This window comes from Eschrichtius robustus, chromosome 19, assembly GCF_028021215.1.
Source record: "Eschrichtius robustus isolate mEscRob2 chromosome 19, mEscRob2.pri, whole genome shotgun sequence".
NCBI classification, from domain to species: domain Eukaryota; kingdom Metazoa; phylum Chordata; class Mammalia; order Artiodactyla; family Eschrichtiidae; genus Eschrichtius; species Eschrichtius robustus.
Window position 1 is genome coordinate 58,280,167 of NC_090842.1, and position 18,285 is coordinate 58,298,451.

General features: G+C 54.6%; 1 protein-coding gene across 8 annotated transcripts in view; it reads left to right on the forward strand.

Moving 5' to 3' along the window:
• Nucleotides 1–13,254, forward strand: part of POU2F2 (POU class 2 homeobox 2) — a 28,899-nt gene extending 15,645 nt beyond the window's left edge. For 3 of the 8 annotated variants that reach the window (XM_068527594.1, XM_068527595.1, XM_068527592.1), the window contains exons 6-15: nucleotides 6,223–6,328; nucleotides 6,419–6,510; nucleotides 8,717–8,830; nucleotides 9,135–9,276; nucleotides 9,367–9,515; nucleotides 9,594–9,770; nucleotides 11,042–11,108; nucleotides 12,259–12,460; nucleotides 12,594–12,667; nucleotides 12,923–13,254. In XM_068527594.1, the coding sequence (XP_068383695.1) occupies nucleotides 6,223–6,328; nucleotides 6,419–6,510; nucleotides 8,717–8,830; nucleotides 9,135–9,276; nucleotides 9,367–9,515; nucleotides 9,594–9,770; nucleotides 11,042–11,108; nucleotides 12,259–12,460; nucleotides 12,594–12,667; nucleotides 12,923–13,254 (1,455 nt within the window). Of the gene's footprint in view, nucleotides 1–6,222; nucleotides 6,329–6,418; nucleotides 6,511–8,668; nucleotides 8,831–9,134; nucleotides 9,277–9,366; nucleotides 9,516–9,593; nucleotides 9,771–11,041; nucleotides 11,109–12,258; nucleotides 12,461–12,593; nucleotides 12,668–12,922 lie in introns of all 8 variants that reach the window. The other 5 variants (XM_068527596.1, XM_068527599.1, XM_068527597.1 and 2 more) reach the window with 3 other exon arrangements.
• Nucleotides 13,255–18,285: the final 5,031 nt, after the last annotated feature.

Here is an 18,285-nt window from a genome sequence, read left to right on the forward strand (position 1 = left end):
CCAGGTGGATGAGCTGGGGAAAGGGTTCCAGGCGTGGGACTGGTAAAGGCCAAGAGAGAGAGCAGGGCAGGCTTGGGGAGGTGAGGGGTGAGAGGCAGCAAAGAATGAGCCAGGAGTGGGTGTCAGTGGGGCCACAGCCACACTCTAGGCAGCTGAAGAGGAAAAAGGACTGTTTGGCTCAGATCACAGAAAAGGCCCAGCCTCACATCAGGCCTGGCCCCAGGGATCTGTCTCCCTTTTCATTCTGGGTCGGGCATAATGGGTACCAGCACTTCAAGACTTGCAGCCACCCCGCCCAGAGAGATAAAACACACCCAGTGGCCAGGTTTGAGTCGTTGCCCCCAACTCCCGGGAAGGTGGGGTCAGCCCCACCTGGACTGCATGACCTGAGAGTGGAGGAAGGCAGGTCCCCAAGAGGAGGAGATGGGTCCTGCTGCTGGAGAAGGGGTGGGGGATGCCAGGTCAGCTCAGCCACCCACCTGGCACCACAGGCCCCAGAGTCCAGGAGCTGGGCCGGTCCAGAGGCATGCCAGTCACTCCAGGACTCCTGGGTTGGGATCTGCTGTTGCTTGTCTGTCCTGGAATTTTAGCATGAGGTAGCATGGAATGTAATGTGCAATTGGCAGGTAGGTGTTTTTTTCTCCCTGTTGAATGGTTCTCTGCTCCACGGTGTTCTGCCCCAGTCGCCAGGACCTCGTGGGCTCCATGTGGCAGGGCCAACCTCTGGGGGACAGGGGTACGTAGCAGATCCGACGCTACAGACAGGCTACCTCTATCCACCCACCACCTCCAACCTTTAGAGCTTCCCCTAATGGAGGGACTGGAATAATCATAGTCATTTATTCATTCAACTAATACTTATCGAGCACCTTGTGTATGCCAGGTGCTCATTCATGGCCCTGAGGGGACAGCTGTGAACTAGGCAGAGGTGGCTGCCCTTGAGGACATTATGTTCTAGTGGCGAGACAGTAAACAAGTAAACATATCAGCAAAACAAGATGGTTTTTGCATAAGTGTAATGAAAAAAATGACACAGGGCGCTGTCCTAGACGGAGGAAGCCACTTTTTTTTTTTCTTGCCACGCTGCACGGCATGCAGGATAGGGGATGGAACCTGTGCCCCCTGCAGTGGAAGCGCAGTGTCTTAACCACTGGACCGCCAGGGAAGTCCCAAGGGAGGAAGCCACTTTTAATGGGGTGGTCAGGAGAAGTTTCACTGAGAAGGTGGCCTTTGAGAACCGAGACCTGAATGAGTCAGGCATGAAGAAGGCAGTGGGAGAGATTAGGGAAGGGCAACAGCAAGTGCAAAGGTCCTGAGGTGGAAACCAGCTTGACTTGTTCAGGGTACAGGGGAAAGTGAAATGGCTGGAACAGAGTGAGCGGGAGACAGATCACTGGTGAGGTGGGGAGGCAGGCAGGACTGGCTTTTGCAGGGCCTCGTAGGCAAGATCAAGGAGTTTGGAATGTGTGCTGGGTATGATGGTAGGTTGTTGGGGGTTCTAGGCTGGCGAGGGTCCCAACTGACCCTTTACAAAGCTCCCTCCAGCTGCTGTGGGGAGAATGGACTAGGAGTAAGGAGTGGGAAGTCCTTGCAGGCATCGAGGGTGGGGGGGCGTGGTGATGAGGGTGAAGGTGGGGTCCGGGATGCTATTTTGTGTGGATCCGATAGGTCAAGGGTGACTCCTGGGATTTTGGCTTCAGAGATTGGTGGTGGTGAGGTGGTTTCCTGAGCTGGGGAAGGCAGGGGAGGAACAGGGTGTTTTGGAGGGTGGGGCTGGGGAACCAGGAGTTTCACTTTGGACGTTGGTAGTGTTCAAAGAATCTATTACTCACCCAAGTGGGAGACATCAAATAGGCAGATGGATATTTGGGGCTGAAGCTCAGTGGAGGGTCTGGGCGTGAGCTGGAAGTTGTAAGTTTTCAGGAAGAGGAAGGACTGGTGGGGCTCCTGCCCTCGAGAGCTCGCGGGGTGACATGAGGCGGCTGATGTGAGGGTGCAGTGCTAGCAAATGCTGGTGTTGGAGGAGTAGGTTGTGATTTCCAAAATGCTTTGAGAATAATAATATTACTCAGGCCTCAAAACAACCCAGTGAAGAGTTAGACAGTATTACTCCCATTTTATAGATGACAAAACTGAGCCCTGAGAGAAATGACTCAGTTAAAAAGGACTGCCATTTACGGAGGACCACTTCAGTGAACCAGGGATCAGACTAAACGTTCTACACCTGTTGTCTCATTTAATTCTTTAACAGCTCCATGAGGTAAGAATTATTGAGGTGTCACCTGAGGAAACTGAGGCTTAAAGAGGGTAAGGAACTGCCTGTGGTCTCACGGTGTGTAAGGGACAGAGTCAGGTGTCTGGCCATCTCCAGAGCCCAGGTCGTTCCAGGACACCGTGCATTGTCACCCTATACAGTAAGGCCCAGAGAGACAGCTGGCTTCCTCCAAGTCACACAGCAAGAAGCAGGCACGGGAGTTCCCTGGCAGTCCGGTGGTTAAGACTACGCACTTTCACTGCCAAGGGCCTGGGTTCAATCCCTGGTCGGGGAACTAAGATCCCCAAAGATCCCACAAAACAAAAACAAACAAACAAAAAAGAAAAAAAAAAAAGCAGGCACGATGGCCAAGACTCGAACCCTCACGGTTCTCAGCTGGAAGGGATCCTTGCACCCCGAGGTGACCTTCCCACCCAGTGTGGGAACTCCCTCTGCACCATTCTGAGGGTGCAGTTTCACCCAGATGGCCCCCAGGATGGTGCTCACTGCCTCCCTAGGCGGCCCCGTCCACAATCGATTGCAAGTAACTTACATGGTCCCCAGACCCCATCCCTCCCCCACTCTGGACTTCACTCTAGGCTGTCCACGTCTTCGCAGCACGCAGTGTCCAGAACTGGTCATAATTTGCCGTTATCGGGGACGGCAAGTGAGTGTCGATGTGCGTGTCGACACCGTCCCCGCTGGGGCTGCGGGATGTAGCGTGTGAGGCCAGTCACGGGGGAGAGGGGAGTCGGCCCTGCGCGCTGGAGTGAGGCAGCGCACCTGCGCGGCTCTGGGGCCCGGCGGCCTCTAGTTCCTGCTCAAGGCTGCCTCCTCCCCACCAGGTGGAACCAAGTTCACCCATATGAACCCATATGTGTCATATGAACCGTGTGTCTCAGTCTTTCTGCCCCCAGTCTGTGGCCAAGATCCCACCTGTGGCAAAGCACAGCCAGTCTGCCCCCAAACACCACCAGTCCTAAGGGTTACCTTATTCATTCACTGAAAATTCATGGATTGCCCGTTCCATGCCTGCACTGGGGCAGGGGAGTGAAGAGAATACAGCGATGAGCAAGAATTTGTCTCCCCCCTTCTCGGTTTTAATGGGCTGTGCTAGTTCTCTGTGCTGGTTTTTCGCACGGGTTAGGGACAGAGCAGATGATCCGCTACGGGGGGCCCTGCGGAGCGCTGGCATCCCTCCGCCTACTCCAATTTCTCCACCCTCTGTCTCCGTCCTAACACGCCCCCAAGTGGGTTCAGCTGGCGTGCCGATTCAGATGGCTCTAGGTTATGGAGAAATGGCGCCTTCTACTGGCTAACCCCAGTCTTTTTTTTTTTTTTTGGCTGCGTTGGGTCTTCGTTGCTGCGCGCGGGCTTTCTCTAGTTGTGGCGAGAGGGGGCTACTCTTTGTTGCGGTGCGCGGGCTTCTCATTGCCGTGGCTTCTTTTGTTGCGGAGCTCGGGCTCTAGGCGCGTGCGCTTCAGTAGTTGCGGCATGCGGGCTCAGTAGTTCTGACTCATGAGCTTAGTTGTTCCGCGGCATGTGGGATCTTCCTCGACCAGGGTTCGAACCCGTTCTCCTTCATTGGCAGGCGGAGTCTTATCCACTGCGCCACCAGGGAAGTCCCTAACCCCAGTCTTGAGGCAGCTCACTGTTCACCCAGAATCTTCTCTCTTTCTCCCCTTCTTGAATTCCTTTGGTCAACCAGCGTTTGGGGACCATCCACCACACCCAGGCACCTTTCTGCATGAGGGTTACAGTGAGGAATAAGGCAAACAAATCTGTGCCCTCGTGGAGCTGGCATCAACCCCTTTTGAGGAGACAGACAGGAAGCTGATATTGCTATGAGGGAAGGAAAAGAGTAAAATGTAAGAGTGACGAGGGGAAAAAAATCTCCGTGTCAGAGCAGGTGGCCAGAGGAAGCCTCTCTGAGGAAGGGGCATTTGATAAAGGCTTAAAGGATGAGGAGGGGCCAGTCCTGTGCAGATTAAGAAGGGGGGGAATAGCACGTGCAAAGGCCCTGAGGTGGGGATTTCTTTCTGGGTTCAGTGGCAGGAGGGAGACAAGTGTGGCTGGATGAGTTAGGGAGTGAGAGAGTCGTGGGAGGTGAGGAAGGCCAGGTCATGCAGGGCCAGGGCAAGCAGCTGGATGTACAATCGATATTACAAATTTGATGAAAAGGGACTTCCCTGGCGGTCCAGTGGTTAGGACTCCACGCTTTCACTGCCAGGGCCCAGGTTCAATCCCTGGTCGGGGAACTGAGATCCTGCCAGCCACCTCACAGCCAGAAAAAGAAGAAGAAGAAGACAAAATTATAAAAACAAGATTAGGTATGGGGGTCTTGGAAGGGTCCACCGTAAGTGGCAGGCCTTGAAGCCCAGGCTTCCCTCACTGCCCAGGGTCAATCCAAGTGCGGAAGAGAAATAGCCAGGCAGGCCTTATTGGGTGGGTGGGGAGGGCCTCAAAAGGGAAGGCAGACTGGACGCAGTTTCAAAGGATATAGCGTAGGATGTCAAACTCCTTAAACTGTATTCTTAGATGATTAGCAGCTAGAGTGAGAAAGCTGAGAGGTCAGGGAGCATCTGGGGACTCTGTCCACTTTCTAAAGCACACGGAGAAAGCAGAGGCCTTTGCAGGTAGACAGGGAACAGCCTAGAACTCTAGCAAGACGAGTGGTTGGAAAAGCAGGGATGCTGGGCATAAGTGACTGCTCAACTGGGCGAGTGGGGATGGGACACCTGGGTATTTATTCCTTTATTTGGACAAGGTAAATGTTCAAAATTCAAGAGGTACGGAAGGGTTTATAGTGTTGCCAGCTTCTGGTATCGTTTTTTAAGTATAATCTATGCATACCCAAGCAGGTACCAGGGTATAATTTTTTTTTAACACAAACAGTAGCACATCATACCCACTGTTTTGCCTCTTGAGCTTTCCATTCAACAGGACATCTTGAAGATTGTTCCATATCAGGACAAAGAGTGTCCTCGATCTTTTTGATGAACGCATAATATTCTGTCATAAAGATCTACCTTAATTCATTCACCCATCCCCTGCTGCTACACACTCAGCTTGTTTCCACTCTTTTGCTAAAACACTGCTTGCTACGGGGAGTATCTTTCTAGAGTGGTCATTCTGCACAAGTGCAAGTATATCCCTAAGATAAATTCCTAGAAGTGGAGTGGCTGAGTCAAAGGATATGTGTGCTGGTAATTTTGATAGACGTTGCCAGATTACCCTCTCGCCAGCGATGTGCAAGAATTTTTGTTTCCCCTCACGCCCCAACATAGTGTGTCATGCACTGTCATTAGGTAAAAATAGTATCTCAGTGCAGCTGTAGTGCGTCTGTCTCCAAATTTCCCCGTATTATATGGACACTAGTCGTACTGGGTTAGGTCCCACCCTAATGACCTCATTTTAACGTGATCATCTGCAAAGACCCTATCTCCAAATGATGTCACACTCTGGGGTTCTAGGGGGTGGTTACGATTCCAACATATCTTTCTTTTTGGTGGTGGGTGGGGCGGAACACAATTCAACTCATAAGAGTGCCAGAGAGTTTTCCAAAGTCTCTGTACCAATTTAATCAGCCGCTAGGGGCTGGAGTATTTTAAAGCTAATCCCAGGCATGATGTAATTTGCCTTGGGAGTGTTTTAAAAGGAAGGAAGACTTGGTCTGATTTACATTTTTAAATGATTCTATTTGTTCTGTGGGAATATAGGACAAGGCAAATATTTCATCAAGAAAGAAAAGGTAAATAAAGAGCGAGCCCTCCTGTGATGACCCACGTAGGATGCTCTGGCCTCCTGGATGCCCTTAGCTCAGGGCTGCACCCAGTGACCCATGCTCCATCCCTCTGTGCCTTCTGCCAGCCTGCCCTGTGGCGCACCCCCCCGGGGCTCAGGCAATGCAGAGGGAGGAGCCGGGCCAGGACTCAGGCTGTCGTTCTGTCCACCCCCCTCCCTGCCAGGACATCCAGCAGCTCCTCCAGCTTCAGCAGCTGGTGCTTGTGCCGGGTCACCACCTCCAGCCACCTGCGCAGTTCCTGCTGCCGCAGGCCCAGCAGAGTCAGCCAGGTAAGGCCCTCCCCCTGGATGGCCTCCCCAGCGCCTCCACAGAACTCTCTCTGCCCCCCTCACCCCGTGCGATCCCTCTTGTCCCCCCAGGCCTGCTACCGACGCCAAATCTATTCCAGCTACCTCAGCAAACCCAGGGAGCTCTTCTGACCTCCCAGCCCCGGGCGGGGCTGCCCACACAGGTGAGTGGTCCACTGAATGCGTCAGGCTGTGGCCAAATGGCATGGCGTGGTGGTGAGTGAGGGTCTCCTCTCCATTTGCCCCCCCCCTCACACAGCCACAGGGGCCAAGATAGGAGTCAGGAGCCCTGGGGCCCAGCGCTGCTCTGCTACTAATTTGCTGTGGGACCCCAGGCAAGCCACTTTCCCTGTCTGAGTCAGCTTCCTCCTCCACAGAATGAGGGGAGTCAGCCAGACCAGTGGCTCTTAACCCTTGCAGGCACATGGACTCCTTTGAGAATCTGATGGATTATTTGAATCCGACCCCCACTGCCCCAAAATGCACGTGTGCACAAACGCAAAATTTCAGGGGGTTCACAGGCCTTTAGGGCATGAATGCCTCAGATCTCTTCCAGCACTCCAAATGGGGGGCGTTCCCTGAGGGTCTGTTGGGTACTAGTTCGTGTCCCCTTCCCAGACCAGAGACTGCAAACAAGGGCCCACACTCATTTAAAAATTGAGTTAGTTGTCAACAAAATTCCCGGAAAACACCAGATTCCCAGCTTCTTTTGACAAACCATAAGCTCTGGGAAGGCTGGATCTGCGTACACACGGCATGAGCTCAGGCCCCCTCCTGGAAGGCGTGAGTTCTTCAGGCTGCCTTGGTGTCCTCCTGCCTGGTCCCCATGGCCTTTCTTGAAGTTTGCTGCCTGGGTTCTAAACTTTTTTTTTCTTTTTTCCTGGCTGTGCCTTGGGGCTTGAGGGATCTCAGTTCCCCAACCAGGGATCAAACTCACACCCCCTGCAGTAGAAGTGTGGAGTCCTAACCCCAGACCACCAGGGAATTCCCACTGGGTCCTAAACTTTAATAATAATTTTTCATGATTATGGATTTTAAAGTTCCCTCCTACCTATTTTTTAAAACAGCCCTTTTAAAAAATATATGAACGGTTTCAAAAAACCCCAAAAAGTTGATTAATTAAATTAATTAATTTATTTATTTATTTATTTTTGGCTGCATTGGGTCTTCACTGCTGTGCGCAAGGCTACTCTTAGTTGCGGTGCGCGGGCTTCTCATTGCGGTGGCTTCTCTTGTTGCAGAGCACGGGCTCTAGGCACGCGGGCTTCAGTAGTTGTGGCACGCGAGCTCAGTAGTTGTGGCTCGTGGGCTCTAGAGCGCAGGCTCAGTAGTTGTGACTCACGGGCTTAGTTGCTCCGCGGCATGTGGGATCTTCTCGGACCAGGGCTCGAACCCGTGTCCCCTGCATTGGCAGGCGGATTCTTAACCACTGTGCCACCAGGGAAGTCCGCAAAACCTGTCTTGGCCTGATGCGAGGCAGTGTGTGACTTTTCTTTATCCCTCTTGTGTGGTACTTGTGCTTTGCTGACAGCTGTTGATATGTCCGAATATGGGGTGATGCCTTGACCCTAATGGTGGAGGTTCACATTATCTATGATATGTGCCCCATGTAGGCTTTCTAAAATCTGAAAAAATTCTGAATTCCAAAACACATCTGGTCCCAGGGTTTTGGATAACGGATCAAGGACTTGTGCGTCCAACATCCCTGTACCCACCACCTACTTAGATGTTTTATTTTTAGGGAAATGAAGCATTCCAGAGAGAACTGTTGCTTCCTTGTAAATTCCCCCAGTCACCCTCCTTGTCTATTTTTAAAAATACTTTTACTTTATTTGCAGCCTACTCACTTTTAACCCGATTCTCCCAACAACCCCATGGGGTAGGTAGAGTAGCCATGATTGTTCCCATTCTGCAGAGGGGGAAACTGAGGCCCAGGGAGATTAAGAAACTTGCCTGAGTTACCCAGCAATTTGGTAGTAGAGCTGATCCTTGATTCCCTGCCTGAGAGGAGGCTAAAACCACCAACCCCTCCCCCAGCTTCAGGGAAAGAGCCTTTGGTGAAAGGAGATGGCTGCTCCTTATGAAGTCTGCAGACTGGGAGGAATGTGCAGAGAGTTTCAGGCAGTGGGAGGGCCCTTGTGGGGCAGCAGAGTGTCACCTTGATTGGCAATGAGTGTGGAGGGGCCACCTGGGGGTGGGTGGAGGGGAGTCTGCAGGAAGAGGCTGGACGGCAGGGAGGGAGGGAGGGGGGACTGCGCAGCCAATGCTGAGCCCCGTCCTGGTCCTCGGTCCTGCATCCCACCCACCTGCCCACCCCACCAGGCCGTGACCCGCCCCACGCTGCCCGACCCGCACCTCTCGCACCCGCAGCCCCCCAAATGCTTGGAGCCACCATCCCATCCCGAGGAGCCCAGTGACCTGGAGGAGCTGGAGCAGTTCGCTCGCACCTTCAAGCAACGCCGCATCAAGCTGGGCTTCACGCAGGTCTGGGGCCACCCGGCAGGACAGGCGGTGGGCGTGGGGTGACAGGGCGGTGTGACCAGCTGGTGGCCGGGGTATTGGGCCCTAGTCATCTAGTGGGCGGAGTAGAGGGCGTGGCCATATGGTAGGCGGGGTGAGGGGCGTGACCGGCTGGTGGGCAGGGGGAGGGAGCGTAGCTGCCTAGTGGGCGGGGTGAAGGGGGGGCATAGTCACCTGGTGGGCGGGGTGGGGTGTGGCCAGATGGTGGGCGGGGCTGAGCCCTTTGCCGGGCTCTGAACGCAGCCCCATCCCCGCCCCACTGGCCCAGGGTGACGTGGGTCTGGCCATGGGCAAGCTCTACGGCAACGACTTCAGCCAGACGACCATCTCCCGCTTCGAGGCCCTCAACCTGAGCTTCAAGAACATGTGCAAACTCAAGCCTCTCCTGGAGAAGTGGCTCAACGACGCAGGTGGGACTTGGGCTGGGGGCTCCCGGGCGGGCTGCGGGCGGCGGGCCGGGGGAAGCGCCCTCTCATGACCCCGTCTCCTCCCGGACACAGAGACTATGTCTGTGGACTCAAGCCTGCCCAGTCCCAACCAGCTGAGCAGTCCCAGCCTGGGTTTCGACGGGCTCCCCGGCCGGAGACGCAAGAAGAGGACCAGCATCGAGACAAACGTCCGCTTCGCCTTAGAGAAGAGTTTTCTAGCGGTGAGGCCCCACCCTCCCGGGCGGCCCTGAGGGCTGGCGGGAGGATGGGCCCGGGGCTAACGAGCCCTCTGCCCGCAGAACCAGAAGCCTACCTCAGAGGAGATCCTGCTGATCGCAGAGCAGCTGCACATGGAGAAGGAAGTGATCCGCGTCTGGTTCTGCAACCGGCGCCAGAAGGAAAAACGCATCAACCCCTGCAGCGCGGCCCCCATGCTGCCCAGCCCGGGCAAGCCAGCCAGCTACAGCCCCCATCTGGTACCAAGAGCCCCTCGAGGGGTGGGGCCACAAAGCTCTGGCACACCCTCGCCCCCTGGCAGGCACCGCGTGTGAAGCACAACCTACCCTGTTGGCCACAGTTCCTAGAACAGAGGCAGGGAGAGTCACCCTTGGGAACAGGCTGTCACAGGGGTGGGGCTCAGTCACCCAGAGAAACACCGTTTCCAGGGAACTGTGGTCTTACGTGGAGGATACAAGCATGCACCGACACACACTGACGTAGCCAAACACAGAGTTATCACAGGATGTAGCCACACGGGGATGGATACTAGGTAAAGGATACAGGCATCCCCCCTCACACAGGTTCACAACTACACAGACGCTGGCAGGGACGTCATTATACCCCTGGGTGTGCACTCAGGTCCACAGCCTGCTCGACATCAGACACACTGGGACATCCCTTTATTCCATCTAGAGTGGAAAGTGTTGTGACACTACAGAGAAGAGCAAGGGGCCCAGAGGAGCCCCCCTCCCCAATGATATAAAGGAAGGAGGGATCATCTGAGCTGAGTCATAAGGACAAGAGAGAGTTAGTCAGCCTCGTGAAGGACAGGCAAAGGGATCTATGTGCATGAAGCCTAGAAGCCAGAGTGCTGAGCCCAATTTGAGGAACTCCAGTGCGATTTAGTGTGATTGGAGCTGGAATGCTTATTTATGAATGAGTGTGGGGGTAGGGTGGGGGATGGGCAGGGGCCAGACACCAAGTCAAATGCTGAAGGAGCTTGAACTTGAACCGTAGGCAGTGAGGCGCTAAGGATGAGTTTTGAGCCCGGGGGGAAATGGGTCACGTTTAGAGGGAGGCTTCTGGGGTTGATGGAGGATGAGACTGGAGGCAGGGAGGCTAAGAAGGAGGCTGGTGGATGGTCCCAGGAAATCAAGCAGTACAACATCTCAACACTGTGATGCAGAGACACGCCTTATCCTCATAACCCACCCCACCCCCTAGCCTCACAAGCACGTGTGCTTGCGCGCTCTCACATACACACACACACATACTTCAGACCTGCAACTGGACGGTGTCCGAGGAGAGGCAGGGAATGACTGCCTCCTGTCTGTGCCCCAGGATCACCTAGGGTAAACGTGACGAAAGCTGATGGAAAGCGCTTGGCATGATACAAACATAGCCTTGCAGCCAGAGCCCCCTTTCTCCGTCTTGGAGGCAGAGGTGCGGGGGTTGTAACCACGGGGAGCACCATGGGAGCTGCTGGAAGACAGTGGCCTAACCATGCCTTCTTTCCTCTCTCCCCCAGGTCACGCCCCAAGGGGGCGCCGGGACCCTGCCATTGTCCCAAGCTTCCAGCAGTCTGAGCACAACAGGTCAGAGAGGGCAGAGGATGGCGAGGGGGTACTGGGAGAACACAGTGCAGGCCCGAACCCGAGGTTCTCAAGCGGTTCAGGGCATCCCTAGGCCTCAAGGCTGAGCCTGGAGGTCAGGGGGCGGGGCAGGGAAGGGGAGAAGCCAGCCTCACCCCTTCCCTGCCAGAGCAGCTCAGGCTTCATCTGCTCCATGATTTCATGTGAGAAAAGCACGGGGTTGATAAAGATGATGTACTTGGGTTCTCTTTCTGGCATTTAGAAACTGTGTGAACTCCAGAAGTGACCTTACTTCTCTGAGCCTCGGTTATAAAATTATTGTGAATGTAACATACATACAGAAGCTATATCCATGAATATATACACAGAAGAGTGTGTATGTGTGTGTGAGTGTGTGTGTACACACACACACACTCACACACACTTTTGTACCCAAAGCCCTCCTTTGCCCCTTCCTGGGGTAGGGCATGTGTAACACCATATGTAAGAATAATATAAAAACAAACGCCATATTTCCCCTCCCCAGGTTAAGAAATAGTAAGTGGAAGTTTATAAAGTAGTAAGGGTGTGCCTGGCACTGGCCTAAACTCTTTATAAAGAATATTGACCCATTTAATCTTCACACCCATTTTATAAGATAGGTTCTATTATCTTCCCCATTTTCCTGATGAGGGAACTGAAGGCCAGAGGGATGAAGGTTCTCACCTGAAGGCACAGCTGGGACGTCACAGAGCTGGGAATTGCTGTCCTGGGTGTCTGGTCTCAGGCTGGGCTCAGGGCCCTCTCAGCCTCAGGGTGCACAGCCGCACGCCCGTGCCTGGCCTCTAGAGGGAGCCATAGGGCTCTGTCTTCTGGGAACCCTTGGTTCTTTGTACAGAGGGGCCCAGAGGTGAGATTCAGGGCTGGATAAGCAGGGTGTGAGCACGCTCCTGGCATAGGGCACAGGCTCGGTGGGTGGCAGCTGCTCTTACTGTGATTACCGTCCCCGTGGCAGAGGCACAGAGAAATGGCTGTGGGAAGAAAGGGCAGGAGGCCTAAGTGTGTTCCGACTGAGGAGACGCTGCGGGATGGGGCAGGGAAGACGAGCAGGAGTCGACCTCAGTGGAGGACGAGTGGAAGCTGAAGTGTCCCTCTCTCTGTCTCTCTCTGGCAGTTACTACCTTATCCTCAGCTGTGGGGACCCTCCACCCCAGCCGGACAGCTGGAGGGGGTGGGGTCGGGGGCGGGGCCGCGCCCCCCCTCAATTCCATCCCCTCTGTCACTCCCCCACCCCCGGCCACCACCAACAGCACAAATCCCAGCCCTCAAGGCAGCCACTCGGCTATCGGCTTGTCGGGTCTGAACCCCAGCACGGGGTAAGTGGGCAGCCGCAGGTAGGAGGCTGTGGGGAGAAGCAGGGTCGCTGCTGCTTCCAGGGTGGGGAGCTGCGCCCCCAGTTCTGTGGGAGGGTCTCTGCCCCCGCTAATGCCTCTGCTTTGCCTCTTGCAGAAGCACAATGGTGGGGTTGAGCTCCGGGCTGAGTCCAGCCCTCATGAGCAACAACCCTTTGGCCACTATCCAAGGTGCGTGCTGCCGCATGTCACTCCCATCGCCACCAGCCCTGTCCCCCAGGGCCTCGAGCCCCCATCCCATTCCTGCTCCAGCCATGCCATCCTGCCCCTGCTCACTGCGTCGCTCGCCTCTTCATACCCATCTCACCTTTGGGGAAGGTGTGAGGGGTGCTGATGGGGGTCCGTGGGTCAGACGGGAAGACAGGGGGCACTGCGGGTGGGACGCTGGAAGGCACCCCCAGCCCAGCCTCTCTCTCTCCCCGCCAGCCCTGGCCTCTGGTGGAACCCTGCCCCTTACCAGCCTTGACAGCAGCGGGAACCTGGTGCTGGGGGCGGCTGGCGCGGCCCCAGGGAGTCCGGGCCTGGTGACCTCGTCACTCTTCTTGAACCACGCCGGGCTGCCCCTGCTCAGCGCCCCGCCTGGTGTGGGCCTGGTCTCGGCAGCCGCTGCGGCCGTGGCGGCCTCCATCTCCAGCAAGTCTCCTGGCCTCTCCTCGTCCTCGTCCTCGTCCTCCTCCTCCTCCTCCACTTGCAGTGAGGCGGCAGCACAGACCCCTGGAGGCCCAGGGGGGCCCGAGGTAGGGTCCAAGCCTGAGTGAGGGCCCGCCACGCCTCCCCTCCTCCTCCTCTGACCCCCGCCTCCGTCCCCCACCTGGGAAGAGGGCGCGGAGGCCATTGGTGGGGATGCAGAGGGTCCTCGGAGCAGGAGTGACAAGGGAGGAAAGACCAAAAAACAAAAAACAAAAAAACAACCAACCAAAAAGAAAGAAAGAAAGAAAGAAAAGAAACCAACCAACAGAAAAAAGAAAACCAAAAATAATCACAAAGAAACCAGCTGCCCCAAAGGAACAAGAGGTGAAAAACAAACAAACATTAAAAAAAAACAAAAGAAAACCAAAAACAAACAAAAAATCCCTCACCAAACCGAACAAACCAAAAACCAGTCTCGAGCCAGACCTCAGTGTGCTCACTCTCACTGCTACGACACCAAATAAGAGCCCCAGCCAGGGGCGGAGAAGCCTCGGCAGGGCGGACACGCGGGCCCCTGGCTGCGGGGCGAAGCCTCCCGCTGCGTGCGGCGCGGGCAGAGAAGGAACAAGAGAATGTGCCAGGCTCCCAGCCCCAGCCCTCAGTCCTGGGCCAGCCAAGACAGGGAGGGCACAGCCTGGGGCTGATGGGGTGGGCTCAGAACCACCCGCCGAATATTCTTTTCCAGAAGGTGAAAGAGAAAGGGCCTGAACAACTTTACACCAAATATTCAGTAGCTTCATCCAAAGGATGTACAGAATTTTTAGCGTTGTGCTCAACAGAATGTGTCCCTGTCATGTGTCCCCCCCCTCTCCCCTGGCCCCCAGCTCTCCCTGCCCGGGCAGGGGGGTCTCGCTTTAACTTCCTTCCTCCCCCAGCCAAGGGAGAGTTCAGGGGAAGGCCTGGGATGACTTTTCACCCCTTGTACCTCCCCCTTTTTCCCTTTGAAGGGTGGGCTAGGCCGTTTTGCCAAGTTCTAGCTCTCACATGTCCCCCCTCAACCCTGTCACCCTCCTCTGCTCTGGAATCTCCCCCCATCCCTAGTCCGAGGGAAGGTGGAAGCTTCAGGCAAGAGAGGATGAGGTGAGGGCATTCAAGTTGTCTTTTTTTCCATCCTCGTCTGTCAGTTTCCCTGAAAAAAAAAAAAAATTCATATTCCAGTGCCTATCCGTGGGATCCTTCACGTTCTTTGACATTGACCAGAAACCAAAAAGATAACTCACCTCGCCCTTCCCACCCTGTGCCCCTCCGATACTGGCAGATGCCTCTTCCTCTCCCCTCACACACATGCACACACGCACGCACCCCAGTGGTGGGGTTCCTCGAGATGGCGTCCCCATCAGGGTCCGTGTGGCGGGGACAGTGCCATGACCTGTGGTCCCCATCCGAGAGGGCGCTGTGGTGGCCACCACTCCCACGAGACCTCCCTCAAGTCTTGGCTGGACCCTGTGTTTGCCCAGCCCTGGACACATCTCGACGGACAGAGGAGAGACGCTGCTGGGAGCCACGTTGCCCTCCTGCTGTTGTGGAGGCCAACAAAGTTTTGAACCAAAAAAACAAAAACAAAAAACCAAACAAACAATAAATTAAAACTAGAAAAAAAAAGAATTTATAGATATATATATATTTAAGGGAAAGAAGACGAGGACTCTTCAAAGGCTAAGAAGGAGCCGCGAGGTGGAGCCAAGCCCCTGCACCAGTGGTCCAGGCCCTTGGTCCCCGAGGCGGATGGAAGGACGGATGCTTCTTTCTCTTCACAAATACCTCATGGACGTCGTCTTCGGGAAAGCCGGACGGGGGCGGCTGGGGCAGGGCCTGTCCCTCAGCCAGGGCGGATGGAAGCGGGTGGGCAGGGCTGAGAGAGGGTGTCAGGGACAGGGGTGAAGAGCCCCGAGCTCCCCGCCCCCCCCCCAATCAACTGAAAAAGCTTTAAAAAAAAAAACAAAACAGGAAAAAAGGAATAAGAAAGCAAAAAAGAATGGACGAAGGAAAACTAACAAACTTTTGGGTGGTTTGATTCCTCCTTTGAGTTCTTCTTCTGTTCTCTGCAGTCTGTCCTCTCCCCTCTGTCTCCTCCTTTCTCTTGGTCTGTCTCTCCCTCTTCCTTCCCTCCGCTCTCACCTCTCTTAATCTCCTTCTTTCTGTGTCTCTCCTCAAACCAAAGTGTTGCTGTGAAGGACGCGAGCCATTGAAATCAGAGTGGCCCCCGCCCCTCGCCGGGCAGGAGCAGAGGGAGGGGAGAGCCCCGGGAGATGGGCAGTGCCGCTGGACACTTCCGAGGAGAGGCAGACAGAGCCTCGGACACCACCCCGGGCCCCGAGGCCTCAGCGTTCTCTCTCTTTCTTGTCTCCCTTCTCCCACTCGGGAAATGAAACTGTTGGGCTGGGACATGGAGGCAGCAGAGGCTCAGCTGTTTCAGGGGTCTCGGGGTGCCTTGTCTGGGCAGTGGTGGAGTGGCTGCCCCTCCCACCCTGGCACCGACGGGGCGTGGCCTGCTGTCGACCCATCCTCGCCAGAATGTAAGCATCTCCGCTGAACCGACTCCCTGCCCTTACCCTACCTCTGAGTTTGCCCATTTTTATTTCCTGAAGAGAAGGGACTGGCTAGAGGGCCTGGGCCCCAGCCCAAGGGTGGAGAGGGGGCCAAGGGCTCCTGAACAGATAGGAAGGACATTTGAGCAGAGCCAAGGAAAGGAATTACAACCAAAAACCCCTCCGAGAAGACAGGCAGCATGGAAGGCATGGTGGAGATGACTCAAACAAAAACTATGATTCTAGACCAAAAAAAAGGAAAAAAGAAAAAAAAAAAAAAAGAAAGAAAAAAAGAAAAAAAAAAGAAAAAAGGGAAAAAAAAAAAAAAAGGAAAGAAAATCCAGGACTCACCACCACCCACTTCATCCTGCTTCCTCCCCAGCAAGTCCTGCCACCTGGGACCTTCCTCCACCCCAGTGTGGGAGTAGCCGGGGCAGAGGGGAGAGGAGGAAGCAGGGGGCAGGGATGGGGCTGATGCCCTGACATTGGTGGAGGGACCCCTGTGCAGCCGGGGTGGTGGGGACCCTCCCCGTCCAACCCCCATAACTGGGAAAAGAAAAACAAGAAAAAAAGAAAATTCCTGGGAGGGGGAAAAATAACCAAATCCCAAGCTTTAACTACAGCTGTGAAACCAAATATTGGGAAGGGGGTGGGAGGGAGGGAGGGGCAAGTGTGCCCCAGGTCTCCCCCCTGGGCCCCCCTCCCCCGAGGACTCGAGATAAGGCACCAAATACCTCATAGAACTTTAATGTTAAAAAATGGAAACCAAATATCGTTGGCTGGGGGCCAGCCAGGGCAAGGGGCTGGGGGGCTGAGGGAGCCAGGGTTGGGAAGGTGATGGGGGAATTCATGCCCCCCCAACCCCCTCTGCTCCTTTCACTCCGGTCCCCCACCCCGTCTCGACTCCGGGAAACAAAACTATCTCATCGTTTTTATTTTGTGGTCTGTACAGAGCCTGTGTCCGTGTGTCTGTGTGCAAGCGAGAGAGTTGGGGGGCTGGGGAACTTTATGTGGGGTTGGGGAAGGAGACCCCAGGCCGGGTTCTGGGTTAGGTGAGATGTCTGAGGTGGGGGGCCAGGGGCCTGGGCTAGAAAGGATGATGAATGGGTTGGAGAAAGTGGGAGCCCTCTGAATTTCTCCTCCCCAACCCTGACCTACTGGAGGGAGGGACAGAGACTGGGTCTACCTAATGGTGGGCCTTTTAATTGTGCCAAAAAAAAAAAAAAAAATGCCAGTAACTAAAACACCTCTCTCTGTTCTCTTCTGGGAGGGTGGGGGTGGAAGTGGGAGGGAGGGCTGGGGGAGGGTAAGTGGGGGGTCAATGGAGATGAAGAACCCAAGCCTCTGTATGGATTGGGGCTAAGATCAGAAGGGGTGAGGCTGTGAGTTTCCCCGCACATCTCCTCCCTGGGGAAGGCCAAGAGAGGGTCTCCAAGCCCTGCACCCTGGGAAGATGGGGTAAGGGACTAGCCACGTAGTGGGGGACCTCTTGAACTGGCTAGATTTGCCCCCCCTACCCAAATCCCAGGGTGCCTCTCTCTCCCTTTAGCCCAGGGTAGGGGGAACTGAGTGAGAGAGAGAATGAGACAGACTGAGCAAGATTGAGACACGCGGGCCCCCACTGGCCTCTGGGTGGGAAAGGCAAGTGCGAGAGATAAAAGGCCTCCAAGAGAAAAAAGAAACAAACCAAAGATTTAACCAATAAAAAAAAAAAAAAAAATCCACAGACAACTCCGCTACCTTTTTATACATTGGAAAAAAAAGTGAAAAAAATTAAAAAATAAAAATTAAAAAAAATACACAAAAACTCCAAGCCGTAGTTCCTTCGTGCGGTTTGAACTTTGACCTCAGCAGTCTCCAAAGCAAGATGACGATGAGAAAGGTGAACAAAAAAAAGAAAAAATAATGTATATTTTTAAGTATTTGTCCTTGAGATGTTAACTCCTTGTTAAACAAACACAAAAAGGAGAGAAAAATCCAGAGAGAATTGTTGCTGGGACGGAGACAACTATTTACTATGTCTGTGACCCCTCCCCTCTGCCTCACCCTCCTCTCCTCTTCCCTTTCCTCTATCCCTGCCGCCCCTCCCCCAGCCTGTCCCCCAAGCCCAGGGGCTCAGTATTTATTTATTTATATAATTGCAGGGTGACTGCGGTCCTCTCTCGACAACTTGTAGAGAGGTCCTTTGAATCATGGTAGGGTGGGGAAGGGGCAAGGAGTCTTTGGGGAAAAGCAGGGGCCTGATCTTTGGTCAGTTCCTCTCTGCTAGCTCCTTTCTGGCTTCTTATCCCACTGCTGCCACCATCTCCTCCCAAATCCGAGGGTGCACTAGGGCAAGGTGACCATCCCACCTTGTAAAGATCCGATTGGCTTGGCCCTTTCTGGGGTGGGTGTCTCTCACCTACTCATTTGAAAGATCAGGTTGGAATGGGGATGGGAAGAGGTGGCAAGTAGTGAGCAAGGGAGACCAAGAAGTGGCATCTGGAAATTGAGTAGGCCCTGGAGGAGACCTGCCTCTCCTCCATTCTCAACAAGTTAGCCCCCCTTTCAGTTCTGTTTGACCCCTGTGTT